A 23,288-nucleotide genomic window follows, 5' to 3' on the forward strand; every position below is an offset into this window, starting at 1 on the left:
GATTAAGTAAAGACAAAACAAACAATGGCTGCCAAGAGAGGACCAAGACAGAGACGTCTGTCACAGTCCGAGCCAAAAGTGAAAGTGAGCATTCACCTGTGTGTGAGGGGGAGGAGGGGTAGCTAGCTACCACTCCCCTACCCCCCCGCTAACTAGCGCGGGGGTAATACACCCTCGTTAAATTCTAATGGCTCGCCATTTCAGCTGCGCTAAAAGGTAACCCTTTGTAAATAGCGTGGTTTGTATTTCGGTTACGGAACAAATATAATTTAGATGTTTTTTTTTCTAAGCTATGTATGTATTAACAATTAGTAATTATATTTCAATGCCTGCATATTATATTTAAATTTCTTATGCCTACCAGTTCTACGATATATCAAATTAATCTCTCTGCTCTCTTTCCCATAACATATATATATATATATATATATATATATATATATATATATATATATATATATATATATATATATATATATATATATATATATATATATATATTTATATATATATATATTTTTTTTTTTGAGGAAAGGGGGGCCCACTGTAAGAAAATGCCACGGGCCCATTCTCACCTAGCTACACCCGTGGACATACTATAAACCTTATCCATAATCAAACTATTTAGGCTAATGTACTGAACAAGGAATTTTATTAACTTTCATCTTAAAACATCATAAACAATATTGGAGACTGTGAAAACTACTCTAAAAATTTAATAATGTAATATCAATGGAGTTGTGTTCCTACAAACAATAAAAATAAAAAGTTACATTATCTCATCTTGCTAGAATTTTAGGAAACCAAGGTTAAGGTTACCCACCAAAGATATTACTACCACTTAAAGTACTGTACATACTAGATTTATAAATGTCAACTTACATAAATTCTTCTGCCTTCTTCTGCAAACCACTCTATAAAAGAGCTTCCATAACCAATTTCACCTCGGGACTCAGCAAGAGGTTTTCCTGCTTCAGCTGTGAGAATTAATGCCAAATCTTCTTTATTTTCTTCCATCAAATTATACCATTTCCTGAGCAGGATTGACCTTTCCTAAATTTGAAAAAAAAAAAAATATATATATATATTCTTAGAAAAAGAAAAAATTACATTTCCATGAAACAAAGCCATAAAAATCATAAATTATTAAAGTAATTTGTATTTTTCCTAACTATATAAACCTGAGTTCTTTAATAGGAGTATAATTTCACTAAAGTTGGAATTCAGTTGTTAATACCCATAACAAAAGGTCATTAGTTCCTGTGAATCCTCACCTGACAGGAAATAAGCTAGCCTGATGGTTTCTCAAAGACAGAAGGATATAGCATTCCTGGAGATCTTGAATATGCTTGCTATCACAAAAAGATTTTTTGGGCTCAAGCCATGGCGTCCTGATGGAAGGTTCCTTTTTGGTAGCTTCCTTGGGTAAATAACTACTAAGATATTCCCAGAGAATTTAACCACAGGTTATCACAGAATTCTAACTTCTGGAGCGAGTATCCTAAAGGTTTCCCTTTTAAGACATCGTATATCAACAGGGGACGCATGTATTAACGCGCCACATAGCTATCTACACCCCGAACAGAGTTAATGCTTCGGTGTGTAAAGGCGGAGAATAGCTGGGAGCCATTCCATAACTAATCTCATCCGTGGCTACTTTTGGTACTCGAGACGTAAACAAACGGGCGCCATTGCTTAAATGACGTCACGTCCGTCTTCATCCTTTGTACAGTAGCTCGCCTTACTTAGACGGATTTTCCCTGTGCTATCTTTATCGCCTTGCATCTTTATCATGTCGCTACCTTCGGCCTCGCCTTCTTCTGGAAAGTTGAGTACAAGGTTCCAGTATTGTTTAGTTAAGCTCTGACCGTAAAGTAAATATTACTTTTCGAGATAATTGTTGTTTTGTGGCAGAGCTGTGCCTCTACCGGACCCGCCATTTTATGGCGTCGTTGTTGTTCTGCATGCCTTATTTAGTTAGCCACAACAACGCTTCCGGCCTTATTTACTAATCGATAACATTAGTTTATTTAGTCTTCATAGCTAGGAACTTTTATATCGTGTTTTGACGCTTTTTACCGGTCATCGATTGCCCCATACCAGTTGGCTACTATAGCCCCCAGGCCAGAGCGCCTATATATTAGTGTTCATGCATGATCTTATCAGTGATCCTAGGCTTACTTATGAAGATAGTGGCATTATTTTACAATACTATTAACTGTGATGCAAGTGTTTTCGCCTTCAGGGACCATATAGGGGATAGGTTAGTTAGTGTGCCTTCCTAACCTAACCTACATGTAGGACCCCTATATGCTTCCTTCATCCCCCTGCCCTTGGGCATTCCCTCTGTGTAGCCTTGCTCCCCTTACCACGTAAGGGGATCAAGCTCTTACCAGAGTATGTTATCGCCTCTCTGTCCTCCCTAAGGGAATGAACCCCCCTTAGGGTTGCGCCTGAGAGTGAGGAACGGCTAGTCTTTCCTCTATTGCTAGGACTAAGTCTACGACTGTCCTGCGATAGCAATATGTCTTCTATCCTTCCTAGTTCAGGACGTTCATCCCTGCTCTAGGTTAGGTTTTGGAAGGGTCATTCTGTTCCTTGCTGAAACTGTACCCATGCACCGTTTCAGTCAGGCTGCCTTACCTTAGGTTAGGGAGTGTCCTCCCTTCCTTAGTGGCCGCTCTGGTACAGAACCCCTTCCATGGAAGACTCTTCTCTTCTCCCCTCCCCACCTATCTCTTGTATAGCCTAGCCTATACTTAGGTTAGTCTATACCCATCTGTCCCCTGTCCTACAACTCCTCCTTAGGGTGGAGTGATAGGGCTACCTTGAGCTTCTGTGTACAGTCCGCTCTGGTACATATACCCTTCATAGTGTCCTATGGGGTTAGCCACTGGATGTGTTCTGTATACAGGGGTCTCCCCCTCTTTGGGTGTCCCCTAGCCCTCCCTTGGGCTACCCTAGCTCCCGGTCCTCTGCGGCCCCTGCTTCTGGGTGATAGAGCCAGCCTCTATCATGGGTACACCCTCTCAGGGGGGGATGTCTGGGAGTCCATGGCTGGACTCCTTACATCCCTCCCTCTGTCTCTTTCACTATTTGGGTGCCGGTCCCTTGCCGCCTCCACTGTCGGCGATACCCACCTCCTACCTTGGTGACTCACCCCATACCCCCATGGCCGCCAGTCCTCTGTGTGCCGGGGGACTGCCGCCTGCCGCCGGCTTCCAGCCGATGGCTCTCCCCCTTCCTCATAGCTTGGCCGTCCGCCCGCCGGCCGGCCCCCGGAGTGCCGGCATCCACTGCCGGCAACCCGGTTCTGCTATAACCATCCTTGTTCCTGTTACCAATCTGGCATCCTCCGGCTGCCGGAGCCGCCGCTCCCTCTGCCGGCGTGCCGCCGTTGTGCCGGCGGCCGCCACCCTGGTATTACTCTTGACTTATATTGTCTGTCCTAATGCCAGAAACTCTGCCGGAACCTCCCGGAGGCGTCAAGACGACTTGCACCCCCTTCTACTAGCTATCATCTGATACTGATAGCCCTACACTGCAACCAGATGGCCTGTTTACGTTAATGGATCAGTACCTTGGTACTGTTCTACTGGTAATCATGCTGTCTTTTTGCATTCTTCAGATTTCCAGCATGCTGCGTGTATCTTAGCGCGGCTGGTTGCCGGAAGCAGTTACCCTTGGGGATCCTTTAGCCCCCTAATTTGGGACTGAGTGGCCTCAGTCCCAAACTTATCCTTGGCAATTCCCATGGAATTCCATTGCCCTATGGACTTCTACTGGAATTCTATCCTGCGCCTTCGGCCACCTCGGATTATCCAAGGATGAAGCTTACGGTAACCAGCCGGGCGGGATGCACGGAGTATGTTTCTTTACTATCTCAATCCTCTGTGCATCACACCCTTTATCAAGTTAAAATTAATGATTAATATTAACTTAGCTTAAGAGCCATTCTTATGACTCCCCCCATACTCATTTTCTCTTTCTTCCACAGGCGGAGCAGATGAAGTGTGACTTCGACTTCTGCGCTGTGAAACGCCCGCACTTCTACGGGCATACGGCTTGCAGGACTCACGCCCCTTGTGCTAACAAGAAAGGGGATTTGAAATTCTGGGACCCGCTGAACTGTACGGTCTGCCAGGCTCACCTAGTTGATGCCTTCCATGACCCTCCCTCAGCGGAGGTCAGGGACACTTCTCGGGAGAAGCTACCCAAGTGGGTGCGTGGCTTCCAGAAGAATGCCACCGGACCGTACCTGGCCACTGAAGAATTGAGGTCACTTCTGTTCCCAAAGGCCTCCCCTGATTCTGTGGTGCCCAAGGATTTGATCCCCACTGTCCAAATTACGGTGGAACCAGATGTAGTCATGGCCCAGTCCATGCACGAGTGCCGCCTGGATTCCGAAGATGATGAACACATGTCGGATATTTCGGAGGACACGGAGAAGACCCTTATGGCTCAAGGTGCTGAAGATGATGAGGACCAGGTGGAATACACCGAGTCGGAGCAAGAGGTCGCTCCTCCTTCCATCACCGCCCCTACTCCTACACCGACGGAAGTGTCTCTCCCGTCTACCTCCACTACCCCGGAACCCATGCCATCCACCCAAGAGATGCTCCGGATGATCAAAGCCATCATGGACGACAGGCTGAAGGAAAATCAGGAGTTCATCAGGTCCATGATAGGATCCAAAGAACCGAAGAAGATCTCGGTTAAGGATCTCCCTGCTTGCTCACATGCCAACCCATGGAGGTATGCTGAGCATATGGTTATCGCGACCGGCAGGATCTTCGTCAGCGACAAGATCGGCACGGTCCCCCTGGAAGACGTGGAGTTCTTCCCAAACTTCGAGGCCTACCCGGACTGTTACGTCCGGCTACGCTCTGAACCTGCCTCTAAAGAAGAGACCGAACTAAAAGAGGAGATAGTGTTCGATCTCGCGAAGGCCCAGGCTATGCTAGCCAACACGTTTAAAAGTAGGGGTTTTACCTGCTCTAAGCTTGCGACCCTGAGCAAGAAGCACCCTACCTACGTCGCACCCGAGGATGCAGTCCTTCCATTCATGGAAAAGGCCTTCGCTGCGTGCCTCAAGGCTGTGGAAGAGGGAAAAGCCTGCCCTGCACTGGAGGAGTGCAGACCCTTCTCCATAGTGACTCCCCCCGACGCTCGACACTGGAAGGACATCCAGCATACTTTCGTGGTGGGAAAGCTAGATCCTGACGTCGCCGGACGTCAGTTTAATGAAGACCTCCCGAAACTCAACGATCACCTCCTTCGTCGGGAACAAGATACGAAGGAGAGGCTCGCAGCATCCATGTCCCACCAGGTCCAACTGGACATCATGGCCTGTGACACCAGAGTACCAGACCACTACATGGTACTTGCCAAATCCCACATGGCAACCCTGGTGAAGGATATGTACCACTTCATGAAGGCTCGGAGAGCCTGTCGTGAATTCGTGTTCGCAGGTGCCACTGTGAAACATGAACCCCGGAGGCTGATTTCCTCCAACATCTGGGGTAAACACTTCTTTCCTTCTGACCTTGTGAAGGAGATCACCGACAAAGCCGCCACGGAGAATAGGAACCTTCTCCACAAGTGGGGCATGTCAAAAAATAGGAAATCCTTTCAGGACGACGGACCTCAACCTAAGAGGAAATCTTCCAAGCAGAAACCCCAGCAACGTCAACCAAGACGTCAGTTTCCGGGACCCGCTACCTCCCAAGTGGCAGCTCAGCCACAGCAGACCTTTCAGCTGGTCACCCAACCGGTCTTGTCACAGTCACCGGTTTTCACCCCTGCTTTCGAGCAACAGACGACTACCTTTCGTCCCAAAGGTAGAGGCTCAAGCAGAGGTGCAGGCAGAGACGCATCTCGCCGTCCCTCCAGAGGCAGAGGAGGAAAGGGAGCTAGCGGCCGAGGCAGTAAGCCCTCAGGACACCAGAAGCAACGAAGTGCTTCCGGTGGGAGGAAGACTCCGCCAATTCCAGGATCGTTGGACCTTCGATCCCTGGGCACACAGCATCGTCAAGAAGGGTCTAGGCTGGAGTTGGACTCAACCACCCCCAACCTTCAAGCAATTCTTCCAACAATCAACCCCCCTTCTGGAAGAATATGTCCTAGATCTCTTGAACAAGAAGGTGATAAGGAAGGTAAAGTCCACCAGGTTCCAAGGGAGACTGTTTTGTGTCCCCAAGAAAGACTCCGACAAACTCAGAGTCATTCTGGACTTATCCCCCCTCAACAAGTTCATAGCGAACGACAAGTTCAAGATGCTGACTCTTCAACAGATAAGGACCCTTCTGCCTCGAGGTTCTTACACGGTCTCCATAGACCTGGCGGATGCCTACTGGCACGTTCCAATGAACCATCACGCTTCCTCCTACCTAGGATTTCGACTCCAAAGGAAAAGCTACGCCTTCAGGGCCATGCCCTTCGGCCTCAATGTGGCCCCTCGGATCTTCACAAAGCTGGCGGACGCCATAGTACAACAGCTCCGCCTCCAAGACGTCCAGGTGATGGCCTACCTCGACGATTGGCTTGTCTGGGCTCCATCGCCCGAGGATTGTGTAAAATCCTGCAGCAAAGTCACCCAGTACCTAGAACACCTGGGATTCAAGATAAACGTGAAGAAATCTCGCCTCTCTCCAGCTCAGAAGTTCCAATGGTTAGGAATCCAATGGAACCTTCAGTCACACCGCCTTTCCATTCCCCAGAAGAAAAGGAAGGAAATAGCAGGGTCTGTCAAGCGACTACTGAAATCCAAGCGGATCTCAAGACGCCAGCAGGAACGAGTTCTAGGCTCTCTACAGTTCGCCTCAGTAACAAACCCAGTGCTTCGTGCACAGCTAAAGGATGCCGCGGGAGTCTGGAGACGTTCTGCATCCATCGCTCGAAGAGACCTCAAGAGACGGCTCCCAAACAGACTTCGACTTCTCCTCAAGCCGTGGTCGGAAGCAAAGGCCCTGAAAAGGTCCATTCCTCTTCAACACCCACCTCCATCACTCAACATCCACACGGACGCTTCGCTGGAGGGTTGGGGAGGTCACTCCCACCAAAAACAGGCTCAAGGCACATGGTCTCCCCTGTTCAAGACGTTTCACATCAACATCTTGGAGGCCATGGCGGTCCTTCTAACTCTGAAGAAACTCTTCCCGCCTCCCTCGATCCATATTCGTCTAACCCTAGACAACTCGGTGGTAGTTCGATGTCTCAATCGCCAAGGCTCAAGATCGCCCCAGATAAATCAGGTGCTTCTCCCAATCTTCCGTCTGGCAGAGAAGAAGAAATGGCACCTGTCTGCAGTTCACCTACAAGGATTCCGCAACGTGACAGCGGATGCTCTATCTCGGACAAACCCGATAGAGTCGGAATGGTCTCTAGACGCAAGATCATTCTCCTTCATCTCTCACCAAGTCCCAGAACTTCAGATAGATCTCTTCGCAACGAGCGACAACAATCAACTTCCTCGGTACGTGGCCCCGTACGAGGACCCCAAGGCAGAAGCAGTGGATGCCATGTCACTGGACTGGAACAGATGGTCCAAGATCTACCTGTTCCCTCCCACCAACCTTCTGCTTAAAGTCCTCTCCAAGCTGAGAACCTTCAAAGGGACAGCAGCCCTAGTGGCTCCCAAGTGGCCCCGGAGCAACTGGTACCCCCTGGTCCTGGAGCTGCAGCCCAAGCTGATCCCTCTCCCGGGCCCAGTTCTCTCCCAACAAGTACAGAAGTCGACTGTCTTCGCTTCATCATCGAAAATCAAGGACCTTCATCTCATGATTTTCTCTCCCTAGCCGCAAAGAAGAGGTTTGGGATCTCGAAGAAAAGTCTAGACTTCCTCGAGGAATACAAGACCGAATCCACAAGACGGCAATACGAATCATCTTGGAGAAAATGGGTCTCTTTCGTCAAGGCAAAAAATCCTAAGGAAATCACAATTGATTTCTGCATGTCCTTCTTCATTCACCTTCATGGACAGGGATTAGCAGCCAATACGATTTCAACTTGCAAATCGGCCTTGACTAGACCACTATTGTATGCCTTCCAAATTGATCTGTCCAGCGACATCTTCAATAAACTGCCGAAAGCATGCGCTCGTCTACGCCCAGCACCCCCACCGAAACCGATCTCCTGGTCATTGGACAAGGTGCTCCATTTCGCCTCCAACTTGGATAATGATTCATGCCCTCTCAAGGATCTGACTCAGAAAGTTATATTTCTCTTTGCTCTTGCCTCAGGAGCCCGAGTCAGCGAAATAGTGGCATTGTCAAGAGAAGAGGGTCATATCCTGTTTACTGATTCAGGAGACATTACCCTCTCCCCGGATCCGACGTTTCTCGCCAAAAACGAATTACCCACCAAAAGATGGGGCCCCTGGAGAATATGCCCCCTGAAGGAAGATGCCTCTCTATGCCCAGTAGAGAGCCTCAAGGTCTATCTTCGCAGGACTTCGAACTTTGGTGGAGGTCAACTCTTCAAAGGAGAAACATCGGGCAGCGACCTGTCACTGAAACAACTAAGAGCGAAAATCACCTACTGTACTTCATTCGCAGAGCGGATCCCGACAGTACACCCGCCGGTCACGATCCTAGAAAAGTTGCATCGTCTCTGAATTTCTTTCAGAGTATGGACTTCGAAAGCCTTAAAAGCTTCACAGGCTGGAAGTCCTCGCGTGTTTTCTTCAAACATTATGCGAAACAAGTGCACGAAGTCAAACATTTTGTGGTAGCCGCAGGTAGTGTTATGAAACCTGCACCTAACTCTGCATAGAACAGTGAGTTACTTGGGACTCTAACTCTTCGGGTGCCTATGTTGACCCTCGAGCGATACATAGTGATGTCGAAAACACTTAGTGCTTTCTTATAACTGTTCTTATCCCAGGTGAAATGTCATAGTCGTCACACAAGTGCCGCATGCCTAGAGCATGATGTGTTTTAATTAAAGACTAACGTTCCTCGAGAACGAGTGCCTACTAATAAATTTGAAATTCCCTTTCAGATTCAAGAGCAAGTCTTTATTACTATGTACATTATAATTATTGTAAATGAACTTTACTTATTGCTGCAATTCATTTAATTTCTGCAACTGTGAAATAAAATTCCTATTTTATTACTTGTGCGTCTCAATCCGCTCCTACTTACTATGAAATACATGCCTGTCATAGTTTTATTATCCCCTTCCTTATGGTTCATGGAGATTTTAAGGTCCTAACCCTTATTTTATATTCACTCTTACAACGTAATATTCCAATACGAATACTTACTCTTCATACCCTGGAGACGAAACCAACCTTCTCAGCACACAGTGTCCAACCACCACTTGTCTGCCTTCCAGAATGTTCCGATACGAATGCCAACCATTCAGTCTCGTCTCCAAGTTCTTCAGGTTCTTCTAACAAGATGAATAGCCCTTCAATAACCACTTTGATCTCGGCATGGCCCGTGGGAACTTCACTGCCAAGGGGGGCAGGAAGATTCTTCCCTACAGTTCTTTATTAAGATTACTATGCTATATTGTTCAAAGCCCTTGGCACTTACCAATAGGGGAAAATCTACCACGATACATTGATTCTCTGGTATTCTTCCATCAGGACGCCATGGCTTGAGCCCAAAAAACGGATTTTGAGCGAAGCGAAAAATCTATTTTTGGGTGAGATAGCCATGGCGTCCTGATGGACCCTCCCTGCTACTTCGTCCAGTTTTTAGGTCCCACCCTGCTCTGCTGTATCATGGTAATCGGCAAGCAACTGGCTTCAGGATGAAGATGGACGTGACGTCATTTAAGCAATGGCGCCCGTTTGTTTACGTCTCGAGTACCAAAAGTAGCCACGGATGAGATTAGCTATGGAACGGCTCCCAGCTATTCTCCGCCTTTACACACCGAAGCATTAACTCTGTTCGGGGTGTAGATAGCTATGTGGCGCGTTAATACATGCGTCCCCAGTTGATATACGATGTCTTAAAAGGGAAACCTTTAGGATACTCGCTCCAGAAGTTAGAATTCTGTGATAACCTGTGGTTAAATTCTCTGGGAATATCTTAGTAGTTATTTACCCAAGGAAGCTACCAAAAAGGAACCTTCCATCAGTACGCCATGGCTATCTCACCCAAAAATAGATTTTTCGCTTCGCTCAAAATCCGTTTTGGTGCTGCAGTCTGAAGGACAGAATCCACTTCAGGTAGGGCTGTAGTGCCCTCAAAGGACAAAGTGAATCATCACACACACACACACACACACACACACACACACACAGAGAGAGAGAGAGAGAGAGAGAGAGAGAGAGAGAGAGAGAGAGAGAGAGAGAGAGAGAGAGAGAGAGAGAGAGAGAGAGAGAGTTATTAAAAGGAAATTAGCTAAACACAAATAGATAAAATGATGAAAGGAAGGGAAATAAACTGTGAGAGTGTTACTTATATGATTGTCTATACAAGCCTGTTTACACTACTGTAAGTATGTGTAGCATACTGTACACACACTTCTTGTTCAATGAACAATCCTTAAGGCATAGTGTGTCATAGATTTTAATGGGTAAAACTTCAGGAATGTTCTTTATGTTTTAGTCATTTTTTTATCTACTTTTTCACTTGTGGTAGGATAAATACTCATACGTTCAGAGAAAAAGAACTACTAATAGGATATTTACATTATCATACATACATACACCAAGGCACTTTCCCAATTTTCGGGGGTAGCCGACATCAAACAAATGAAACAAAAAAAGGGACGTCTCCTCCCTATGTTCCTCCCAGCCTGACAAGGGACTCAACCGAGTTTGGCTGGTACTGCTAGGGTGGCACAGCCCACCCTCCCACATTATCCACCACAGATGAAGCTTCATAATGCTGAATCCCCTACTGCTGCTACCTCCGCGGTCATCCAAGGCACCGGAGGAAGCAGCAGGGCCTACCAGAACTGCGTCACAATCGCTCGCTATTCATTCCTATTTCTAGTACGCTCTCTTGGCCTTCCTCTTGTACTTCTCCCATCAACTCTTGCATTCATCACTTTCTTTAGCAGACAGTCATTTTCCATTCTCTCAACATGGCCAAACCACCTCAACACATTCATATCCACTCTAGCTGCTGACTCATTTCTTACACCCGTTCTCACCCTCACTACTTCGTTCTTAACCCTATCTACTCGAGATACACCAGCCATACTCTTTAGACACTTCATCTCAAACACATTCAATTTCTGTCTCTCCGTCACTTTCATTCCCCACAACTCCGATCCATACATCATAGTTGGTACAATCACTTTCTCATACAGAACTCTCTTTACATTCATGCCCAACCCTCTATTTTTACTACTACCTTAACTGACCCCAACACTTTGCATCCTTCATTCACTCCCTGACGTACATCTGCTTCCACTCCACCATTTTCTGTAACAACAGACCCCAAGTACTTAAACTGATCCACCACCTCAAGTAACTTTCCATTCAACATGACATTCAACCTCGTACCACCTTCCCTTCTCGTACATCTCATAACTTTACTCTTACCCATATTAACTCTCAACTTCCTTCTCTCACACACCCTTCTAAATTCTGTCACTAATCGGCCAAGCTTTTCTTCCTCATCTGCAACCAGTACAGTATCATCCGCAAACAACAACTGATTTACCTCCCATTCATGGTCATTCTCGTCTACCAGTTTCAATCCTCGTCCAAGCACTCGAGCATTCACCTCTCTCACCACTCCATCAACATGACAAATTCGGAGATAATTTGTATTTTTCCTAACCATACAAACGTTAGCTATTTACATAGGGTATTACTTTCGGCGTAGCTGAAATGACGAACCATTAGAATTTTAACGAGGGTTAACTACCCCCGCGCTAGTTAGCGGGGGTAGGGGAAGGGGTAGTTAGCTACCCCTCCCCCCCACACACAGGTGAGTTGACTCACTTCTCTTAAAGGTAGGACTTGTCTTGGGGGACAGGGTTGGCGGGCAAGTATGTGTAAATAGCTAAGGTTTGTATGGTTAGGAAAAATACAAATTATCTCCGAATTTGTCATTTGTTCCGTAGCCGAAATACAAACCACGCTATTTACATAGGGTGACTTACCCCTTAGGAAGGGAGGTAAGACCCCAGCCTAACTAGCTTTGGCTTTTGCCCGGGGACTCAAACTCTGAGTGTGTAGCACTCTAGAGAGGGAGTCCCTGCCCTCACAGGTTCCTTGCTTGCAAGGAACGAGCGGCCTACAGGAGCTTGTGTGTGGAGGAGTAAAGTGTGACTCGTCCTAGGAAGTTGACCTGGAGTTCTTTAGATAGAAATCTAGGCTAGGACGTTCCCAATACCACCTCGTTACGGTATGAGGGACGTAACAGTATTAGTCTTGATACTAGGAACACAAGGAAGCATGGTTTACCTGCAGAGGTTGAGGTCAGCTATGCAGAGACCAGGATGCTGCTTTTCCCAAGAGAGGGGAGAATGAAGAAAGAAGTAAGGGCCAGTCATACTCTTTCATTCACGCAGACTAAAACCGAGTAACAATGCCCTCAACCTTCTGCTACTTGTCCAACAAGGAGCCTAAGGTTTAGACCAGCTGTTGTGCAGCCACCACAGGCCCGATAGAAAAAGTATCGAGACTCCTGTGGGTCACGTCCTGCAGGTAGTGGGCTGTGAAGGTCGTTTGACGCTTCCAGACCCCAGCTTGAAGTACCTGCGTCACTGAGAAGTTCCTTTTGAAAGCCAGGGACGTAGCAATGCCCCTGACGTCGTGAGCCCTAGGGCGACGTGACGGAGGAGGGTCAGGATTCAGGGCACGATGGATGAGCCTACGAATCCAGGCTGAGATGGTATTCCTCGTGACCCTCCTCTTCGTCCTCCCTGTGCTAACAAACAATGCTCGCACATGAGGACGGACTGCAGCTGTTCTCTTCAAGTATTGCCTCAGACTCCTTACTGGGCATAGTAGCAGATGGTCTGGATCACTTGTTACAGAACGTAGCCTCCCGACCCTGAAGGAGTCGAACCGTGGGTCCTGCACTCCAGGGTTCTGAGTCTTTGTAACAAACTCAGGGACGAACCTGAACGTTACCTCCCCCCATCCCCTTGAATGGTCGATGTCGTATGAGAGACCATGAAGTTCGCTAACTCGTTTGGCCGAAGCCAAAGCGAGTAAGAAAACCGTCTTCCAAGTCAGATGTTGATCGGAGGCCTGGCGTAAAGGTTCGAACGGAGGTCTCTTCAGAGCTCTGAGGACCTGAACCACGTTCCAAGGAGGAGGTCTCACTTCCGACTGAAAGCAGGTAAGCTCGTAGCTACGTATGAGTAGAGAGAGTTCTAACGAAGAGGAAATGTCCATTCCTTTCAGCCTAAAGGCTAGACTTAAGGCTGAACGATAGCCTTTCACCGCCGAGACTGAAAGGCGCATTTCCTCTCGTAAAAATACGAGAAACTCCGCTATTGCTGGAATAGTGGCATCGAGGGGAGAGATACCCCTCCCACGACACCAACCACAGAAGACTTTCCACTTCGCCTGGTAGACTCCAGCTGAGGATTTGCGTAGGTGCCGAGACATTTTCTCTGCAACCTGTTGCGAAAATCCTCTCTCCATGAGGAGACGCTGGATAGTCTCCAGGCGTGAAGCCGAAGCGCGGCTACGGCCTTGTGGAAGATGTTGCAATGTGGCTGTCTGAGTAGTTTTTGACGTGGGGGAAGTTCTCTCGGGAGCTCTGTCAGGAGCTGCAGAAGGTCCGGGAACCATTCAGCGTGATGCCATAGCGGAGCTATTAGTGTCATAGACAGATTGACCGATAGTCTGGTCTTGTTGAGCACCCTTCTCATCAGACAGAACGGTGGGAAGGCGTAGACATCGATGTTGTCCCACCTCTGTTGGAAGGCATCTTGCCAGAGAGCCTTGGGGTCTGGGACTGGAGAACAGTACCGGGGCAGCTTGAAATTCAAGGCTGTAGCGAACAGGTCTACTGTCGGAGAACCCCACAAAGTCAGGACTTTGTTGGCTATATGAGGATCCAAAGACCACTCGGTACTCATTATCTGCGTAGCTCTGCTCAGACTGTCGGCGAGCACATTTCTTTTGCCAGGAATGAAGCGAGCTGATAGTGTTATCGAGTGAACTTCGGACCACCTCAGAATCTCTTCTGCAAGATGGGATAGCTGACGTGAAAAAGTACCTCCCTACTTGTTGATATAAGCCACTACCGTGGGTGTTGTCGCTCATCACCACCACGGAGTGACCCGCCAGGGTCCTTTGGAACTGTTGAAGAGCCAGAAAGACGGCCTTCATCTCTAGCAGATTGATGTGAAGGTACTTTTCTGATTCTGACCAAAGGCCTGAGGTTCTTTGGTTCAGGACATGGGCCCCCCACCCTTCTTTTGACGTGTCCGAAAACAGAGTCAAATCCGGGGGAAGGACGAGAAGATCCACACCCTTTCGAAGGTTTTTGTCGTCCAGCCACCACCGAAGGTCCGCCTGTTCCGATGGTCCTAGGAGAACCAAGGAGTCCGGGAAATCGATACCCTGATTCCACCGGGACTTGAGCCGCCATTGCAGGGATCTCATCCTTAGGCGGCTGTTTGGAACTAGCCGGGCCAGGGAGGCAAGGTGACCTAGGAGACGTAACCATGATTGGGCCGGAAGCTCTTCTCGCCTGAGGAATGGTTCTGCGACCTTCCTCAGCCTTGCTATCCTGTCACTCTGATGGAAAGGCTTTGTGGAGAATGGTGTCTAAGACCATACCTAGATATACCAGTTTCTGGGATGGGCGCAGGAAGGACTTCTCGAGATTTACCATGATCCCCAGATCCTGGCAAACCTCCAGAAGCCTGTCACGGTGTCGAAGAAGGGCCGACTCCGAGTCTGCCAAGATTAGCCAGTCGTCCAGATAACGAAGGAGACGGATGCCATTCCTGTGAGCCCAGACCGAAATCAGTGTGAACACTCTGGTGAACACCTGAGGAGCTGTGGAGAGACCGAAACACAGCACCTTGAAATGGAGTTTTTATGATAAAACAAAGTTTTGTGAATACTTACCTGGCAGTTATATATACATAGCTAATTATCTCTATTTCGGCAGAATTTTTCTAAAACTAGGCAACCGCCTTGTGGTGGTTGGGTGGTAACACCCGTTAAAGGGTGGTAGGAGGAATCATTCCCGTTTTCTGTTCTTCAGTTCATCTATGCCCGACCTGTCTCCTGAGGGGAGGTGGGTGGGCCTTCGAATGTATATATAACTGCCAGGTAAGTATTCACAAAACTTTGTTTTATCATAAAAACTCCATTTTTGCGAATAGAACTTACCTGGCAGTTATATATACATAGCTGATTAACACACTTGGAGGAGGGTGATAGACAGTAACATCGTTGCGGAAACAACCAAAAAAGTTGTAGGATAAATAAACACCTTGATTCCTTACCTGCTAAGGTAGCTGACTTCAAAGGTTCCTGCCTCTTGAGTCGCTTTCCCTTAGGAGTGTCAGCCAGGATGTGACCTGCAGTGCTGAAAAACACTCAATCGAGTCTGTCAACGGGGTGAGACCAACAATCTGACTAGACTTCAGGACTACCTATTGCCCAAAATAAAAAAAAAAATCTAACTAGACTGAGGTGACTGTACACAAGTCGAAGCCCTCAGACAACCAATAAAAAAATACACCAACCTATGTACAAGTAAACAAAACTAAGGTTGAGGGGAGGTAGTAACTCCTTTGCCTAATACAGAAGCCGTAGCTACGTATGGTCCCAAGGTATAACATTTCTCATAATCCACCCTCACCTCTCTGAGGTAATGAGAGGCGAACACAGAGTTGCTCCTCCAGAATGTCGCATCCAATATTTTGACGGAGCGACATGTTCTTGCGGTAAGCAAGCGAGGTCGCAATGGCCCTCACTTCGTGAGCTTGCACTTTTAAAAGTCCGAAGTGTTCCTCCTCACACAAGAGATGCGCTTCTCTTATCACTTCCCTCAGGAAAAAGGATAGAGCGTTCTTGGAAAGGGGCTTTTGAGGATCTTTCACAGAACACCACAGGGAGCTAGAAGAGCCTCTCACACTTTTTGTGCGAGACAAGTAGGTCTTGAGGGCTCGTACTGGACAGAGCAGCCTCTCTTGCTCTTGACCCACTAGGTTGGTCAAGTTAGGAACCTCAAAGGTCCTCGGCCAGGGCTTAGAAGGGTTCTCGTTCTTAGCGAGAAAGTCTAATCTCAAGGCACAAACTGCCCCATTCAGATTGAAGCCTACCTGTTTTTCAATTGCATGGACTTCACTAACTCTTTTAGCTGTTGCTAAGGCCAAAAGAAAGAGGGTCTTCTTGGTAACCTCCCTAAGGGGAGCCTGTGAGATGGGCTCAAATCTCTTGGTGCACAGAAATTTAAGAACCACATCAAGGTTCCAAGAAGGGGGCTTTAACTGGGTCTGCTTGGTCGTCTCAAAAGACTTCAAGAGGTCATGTAAGTCCTTGTCGCGAGACAAGTCCAAGCCTCTATGCCGACAGACGGAAGAGAGCATACTTTTGTACCCTTTGATAGTGGACACAGCTAGCTTAGCGTCCTGTCTGAGGTACAACAAGAAATCCGCAATCTGGCTCACAGAGGTAGTGGATGAGGAAATCTTGTGCTTCCTACACCAAGCCCTAAAAGTCTCCCACTTGGACTGGTAGACCCTCTGCGAAGAGACCCTCCTCGCTCTGGCGATAGCTTTCGCAGCTTGCGCTGAAAAGCCTCTCGATCTGACGAGCTTCTCGATAGTCTGAAGGCAGTCAGATTGAGAGCGAGGGGGTTTTGATGATATCTCTCGAAGTGGGGTTGTCTGAGCAGATTTGGACTTGCAGGGAGGCTTCTTGGAAAGTCCATCAACAAGTCCACCACCTCCGTGAACCATTCCCTCATCGGCCAGAACGGAGCTATCAGGATCATCCGTCCCGAATCGAGGAGGGCGAATTTCCTGACTACCAGATTGATGATCTTGAACGGGGGAAAAGCATAAGTGTCCATCCCCGTCCAATCCATCAAAAAGGCGTCTACTGCTATTGCCTCTCTGTCCGGAACTAGGGAGCAATAGATGGGGATCCTCTTGGATAAATTGGAGGCGAAAAGATCGATGAGGGGTCTCCCCCACAGCCTCCAGAGACTCTGACAGACCTGTTGGTTGAGGGTCCATTCTGTGGGAAGGACCTGCCCTTTCCTGCTGAGCATGTCCGCCCTCACATTCTTCTGTCCCTGAACAAACCTCGTCAGCAGGCTTATCCTGTTCTCCTTCGCCCAAAGAAGGAGCTCTCTTGCTGTCTCGAAGAGAGACAGAGAGTGAGTCCCTCCTTGCTTCCTGATGTAAGCAAGAGCTGTGGTGTTGTCTGAGTTGACCTCCACAATCTTCCCAGACACCAAGTCCTTGAAGGCCTTTAGCCCCAGAAAAATGGCCATCAGCTCCTTGTTGTTGATGTGCCATCCCAGCTGAATTCCTTCCCAATAGCCTGAGACCTCCTTGCTTCCTAGTGTTGCCCCCCAGCCTGACTCTGATGCGTCTGAAAACAACACTAGGTCTGGGTTCTTCTTGTGTAAGGAGATCCCTTCCCCTAACAAGGTTGGGTCCAGCCACCACTTCAGAAGAGTCTTGACTTCTATTGGAATGGGGAAGGAAAAGGAGTCTTCCTGCATCTTTCTGTTCCATGTCTTCGAAAGAAAGTGCTGAAGAGGCCTTAGGTGGAGTCTCCCCAGAGAGACAAACAGTTCGAGGGAGGATAGAGTCCCCAGCAAACTCATCCACTCCTTCGCTGTGCATCTCTTCTTGTCCAGGAAAGTTCTGACTTTTACGAGACACTTGGTCTGTCTTTCCTGAGAGGGAGAAGCCCGAAAAAGAACTGAATTCAGAACTATCCCCAAATAGAGAATAGTCTGTTTCGGTCTGATCTGAGACTTCTCCCTGTTGATGACCAGGCCTAGATCCTGAGCCATCATAAAAGTCTTCCGTAAATCCTCCAGACATTTCTCCCTCGATCGTGAACGAATCAGCCAATCGTCCAGATAGAAGGATATCCTTATCCCTTCCTGATGCAGCCAACCTGACACATTCGCCATTACCCTGGTGAAGACTTGAGGAGCCGTGCTGAGACCGAAGCAAAGAGCTCTGAATTGGAAGCACTTGCCCTCCATTACAAACCTCAGGTACTTCCTCGAAGTCGGATGGATGGGGACATGGAAATATGCGTCCTGCAAGTCGAGGGACACCATCCAGTCCCCTGGACGTACTGACGCCAGCACCGACTGAGTCGTCTCCATGGAGAACTTTGTCTTCTCCACAAATACGTTGAGAGCGCTGACATCCAGGACGGGTCTCCATCCGCCCGAGTTCTTGGGGACCAGAAACAGGCGATTGTAAAAGCCTGGGGAGACTAGATCCCGAACCGGTTCTATCGCCCCCTTGTCTAGCATTTGGTTGACAAGGTCTACTAGAGCCTTCTGTTTCCCAGGATCTGAGTACCGGGCTACTAAGGCCAGCGGAGCATCTGCGAGAGGAGGTTTTTTCAGAAAGGGGATCTTGTATCCTTCCTTGATGACTGAGAGGGACCAGGTGTCCGCCCCTCTCCTCTTCCAGGACTGCCAAAAACCTGACAGTCTTGCGCCTACTGTCTGGAGGAGACGAACTTCATTTCCTGGAGCGAGGTCTGAAAGAACCCCTGGTAGATCTTGGTCCTGAATCTTGCCTTCTCCCTCTAAAATCTGATCTTGAAGTAGTCCTGCCCCGAAAGGGCTGCTGGAATCTCCTTTCCTCCCGTTTCAAAGAAGAAGGAGGGGCTGCAAAGGGCTTACGAGCAGAACGAGATAAAAGGTCTTGGGTGGCTTTTTGGGCCAGAGAACGCGTAATGTCATTAACCAGGGACTCGGGAAAAAGATGTTGAGAGAGGGGGGCGTAAAGAAGCTCAGACTTTTGAGCATTGGTAACAGACCTAGAAGCAAAAGAGCAAAGCAGAGCTCTCTTCTTTAGGACCCCAGCTGAGAACAGAGCAGCCAACTCATTCGCCCCATCTCTGAGGGCCTTATCCATACAGGACATAATGCTGGTAAGGTCCCTAGATCCATCCATCTGTTCAGTTTTCCTTGCGAGAGTCCCAAGCGACCAGTCTAGGAAACTAAAAACCTCAAAGGCTCTAAAAATACCTTTGACGAGATGATCCAGCTCCGACATTGACCACATGACCTTGGCTGAGTTGAGAGCATGCCTTCTAGCAGAGTCCACTAAACCAGAGAAGTCACCCTTGGAGGAGGAAGGCACTCCCAGACCCAAAGGTTCTCCAGTTGCATACCACATACCCGCTCTTGAAGCAAGACGAGCTGGTGGAAACGAGAAGGAAGTCTTAACTGTTTGTCTCCGCTCCATCATCCAGTCATCAAGCTTCGTGAGAGCCTTCTTTGCGGAGATAGACAGCTTCATCTTGATGAAGGCCGACTGTTTCTTGGCCTTCTTTCTGTTAAATTGGGACTGAGGAGGTTGAGGGGCAGCAGGTTGGAATTCCTCTCCAAAAAGTTCAAGGGAGGGAGGGAGAGAGAACTTTGTAATCTCCCACAGCGTCGGCAGGATTATCATCGTCATCAGAAACATCCTCGAGGGCCTGATCCACATCTGCAATATCCTTCGAAAGAGAAGAATCCTTAGAACCCGACAAGGGCAAATCAAAGGCATCATCCTGCAAAAGACGGGTTGCATCCTGGAGTCCCGCGCTAGAAGAATCCTTGGAACGAGAGGCAGTATCGTCCCGAAGAGGCAGGGTGGTATCGCCCTGGGACCGAGAACGAGAGGCAGAGTCGTTCTGTCGTCGAGAGCGAGAGGCGGTATCGTCGTGGCGGCGAGAATGAGAGGCGGTATCGTCGTGGCGGCGAGAATGAGAGGCGGTATCGTCGTGGCGTCGTGAACGAGAGGCGGTATCGTCGTGGCGTCGAGAACTAGGGTCGGCATCGTCGTGGCGTCGTGAACGAGAGGAGGTATCATCGTGGCGAAGCGAACGAGAGGAGGTATCGTCGTGGCGAAGCGAACGAGAGGAGGTATCGTCGTGTCGAAGCGAACGGGAGGCGGTATCGTCTTGGTATCGAGAACGAGAAGCAGCGTCGTTCGATAAGGTATCGTCCCGGTATCGAGAACGAGAAAACGTATCGCCCTGGTATCGCGAAGAAGTATCGCCTGGCGAAAGCACACATTCCTCATCCCGGCGTAGAGAGGGAGAAGTTCTCTTTAAAGAAGAACTCCGTTCTCTCTTAGAAGCAGACTTCTTAATCGGCAACGAGTCGTCTTTACGTCTGTCAGACTGGGCGTGAGGGCGGCTAAAGGCTTGTACTAAAGTCAAAAGTTGTTCCTGCATGACAGACATAAAGGATTTAGCAACATCAGCTGGGTCTTGCGGACCCGAAGGGGGGGGCTAACGAATAACACTCGTATCTTCGGCAGCAGGCTTCGTCCTTTTCACAGGCACGGAGTCGAAATCATCCTCCGACGGACAAGGTTCATAACTGCTAGAACCGGGAGAGAAAGAACGAGACCGTTCGTCGCGGTTCCATCTCCTCTTAGTAGGTCTTGAAGCTTCATACTTCCATTTACGTCTGGACGAATTCGGAGAAGAAAACAACACATCCGACTCGTCTTTCCCGTGACGGTCAAGAGCAGCCTGGGAATAGACAACAGGACTGTCTGAGGCGACGGCTGACCGAGGGTACGTACCTCTCACCCCCTTTCGGTCATCGACGTACCTTCTCCCTTGGTCCTGGGAGCTTGGTAGAGGTCTAGGCCTAGGGGTATGACAGGTTCGGTCGGTCGCCACCTCCACTGCACTAACACAAGCACTTTCACTTTCCTTACCTTTAAAGGCCTCCAGCTGTTCTTTAATGGCCTTCAACTCGGCCGCCAGGCTAGCGTACCGAGGGTCATCCGTAGATACGGAACCTGTAGGAGGTGCAGGAGTTACTACCTCAAGGGAAGGATCAACTTCCAAAGAGGAATCAATAATAGGATCAATAGATAAATCTACGCTAAGTTCGTCTTCCTTACCACTAACAGACTTAGACTTAGACCTAGAAGCTCTCCTAACTCTATCGAGCTCTAGCTTACGCACATAGCGCTTCATAATTAACCAATCTTTCTCATCCAAAACCTTACATTCCCCACACCTATTATCAAGGGCACAAACAAAACCCCTACAATGAGAACAAACAGTGTGAGGATCAACCGCCATTTTGGGTAGTCTCACCTTACATTCCTCATTCGCACAGATACGGTAATGACTCTTTTCACTCATAATGAAAAACAGCAAAAAAAAGCTAAGAGAAAACAAAATACAACGATCGCCAAAACCCCAAATCAGAGTACTTCACCAAAAAAGCAGACTGGTACACCAAGCAGGGAAAGCGAAGAAAAACTCTTAATGACGGACCAACGTGTTATCGATCCGGCCGGCAGAGATGAACTGAAGAACAGAAAACGGGAATGATTCCTCCTACCACCCTTTAACGGGTGTTACCACCCAACCACCACAAGGCGGTTGCCTAGTTTTAGAAAAATTCTGCCGAAATAGAGATAATTAGCTATGTACAGTATATATGACTGCCAGGTAAGTTCTATTCGCAAAACTGGTAGTTCTTGTCGTCTAGGTAGAATCTTAAGTACTTCCTGGAAGACGGATGGATTGGGATCTGGAAGTAAGCGTCATTTAGATCCAGTGTGCACATGAAGTCTTGCGGTCTCACTGCAAGTCTGACCGTATCTGCTGTCTCCATCATGAACGAAGTTTGCTTTACAAACTTGTTCAGGGCTGAGAGGTCGATGACCGGTCTCCAGCCTCCAGACGCCTTCTTTACAAGAAAGAGTCGACTGAAGAAGCCTGGGGAGCCGTCGTCGACCTCCTGGAGAGCATCCTTCTTGAGCATGGTCTCGACTTCTGCCCGAAGGGCTAACCCCTTTGCTGATCCCATCGCATAGGAGTTCAATGCCACTGGACTCGTTGTCAGGGTAGGTGGAGATGTTGTGAATGGGACGCGATATTCTTGGGCGATCACAGAGATCGTCCAGGAATCGGCCCCGAGTTGCTGCCACCTGTGCACGCAACTTTGAAGGCATCCCCCTACAGGTGGACACGCAGGGGGATTGCCAATCCTAGCGTTTGCGGCCTCTGCCGCTCCCTCTAAGATTTTTCCCTCCCCGGGAGGACTTCCCGACCTTCCTGTCCTTGACTGGAAAGGGCTGTGGTTTAGACACCCTTGCCTTAGCTGCCGGTGCCTGCTTCGATGACTTGCGAGGCTGTTGTTGTGGTTGAGGAGCTGGAGGTTTGTAGGGCCGAGATGACAGGGCCCTTTGGAGGAGAGAACCCTGGTTGGATTTCCTCCACCTCTCAGCTGTGCATTCTATATCTTTGGGCTCAAACAGATCCCTCCCAAGGATGGAAGAGTGTCTGAGCCTGCAGACATCTACGGCGGGGACCTTCGGGTGGAACCTCTCAGAAGCTGCGTCCCGACATTTAAGGATCGAGTTGGCCCATAGGTTAGTAACCTGATGGGCCAGAAACTCGATCGAACGAGTTCCCGAGAGGAGGAAGGTCTCGAGGGCCTTCCTATTGCTCTCTTTGGACAAGTCCTCGGAGCGCAATAGGATGCCCAGAGATCCCAGCCAAACATCCAGCCACGAAGTGGCCTGCATGTCACACTTCGCGACTTTCTCTTGGCTCAGGATCTCTGATGCCGAAAATGTCACCTGCCGGGCGAGCTCTTCCACCGAGTGGTGGAGGGGAAGAGCAAAACTGGATTCCCCCATGATGTCAAAATACCTCCTCTGATGTAAACGAGGAGGAGGGAGGAGTTTGTACCCGGCAGTAGAACGACTGGAGGAGGCGAGGTCGGCGAGCTGGGCTTCAACTTTGTCTCTGGCTGCCCTAAACCCTTGAGACCAAGGCAAAGCTGCACTGACCCTTTGGGGTTTTTGGGTGCCGTAGACTCGGTCTAGCACAGTATCCTTTCCTTCACGAGGGGCGGTCTCAAGGTCCTCGAACCTGTTGAGACGCCTCATCAAGGCCAGGACTTGCCAAAAGGCATGCTCGGACTCATGCTGCTCTCCTCCTTGCGGACTGGCAGCTAAGTCTCCCGTCCCCAAAGGCTCTTCTTGGGGAGATACGTGGTCGTTATCCCTGGGTTTCGATGACTCCTGACGTAGTCTGGAAGACGATTTGGGGATCGTCTTAGAATCCTTAGACTCCCTCCTAGGAGGGACGCATAAGGACTCTAATAAAGAGGTTTGGGAAGCACCTTCCAAACGAGACTATTCTCCCCTTCGAGGAGGAGTTGCTC

The 23,288-nt window shown here is 48.7% G+C and overlaps 1 protein-coding gene across 1 annotated transcript in view; it reads right to left on the reverse strand.

Moving 5' to 3' along the window:
- The window catches only part of Ssadh (succinic semialdehyde dehydrogenase), a 204,628-nt gene that overhangs the window by 145,399 nt on the left and 35,941 nt on the right, over positions 1-23,288 (reverse strand). Inside the window, exon 4 of the mRNA XM_068345083.1 lies at positions 883-1,053. Coding sequence (XP_068201184.1) covers positions 883-1,053 — 171 coding nt within the window. The remainder of the gene's footprint in view (positions 1-882; positions 1,054-23,288) is intronic.

Source organism: Palaemon carinicauda, chromosome 21 (genome assembly GCF_036898095.1).
Source record: "Palaemon carinicauda isolate YSFRI2023 chromosome 21, ASM3689809v2, whole genome shotgun sequence".
NCBI lineage: Eukaryota > Metazoa > Arthropoda > Malacostraca > Decapoda > Palaemonidae > Palaemon > Palaemon carinicauda.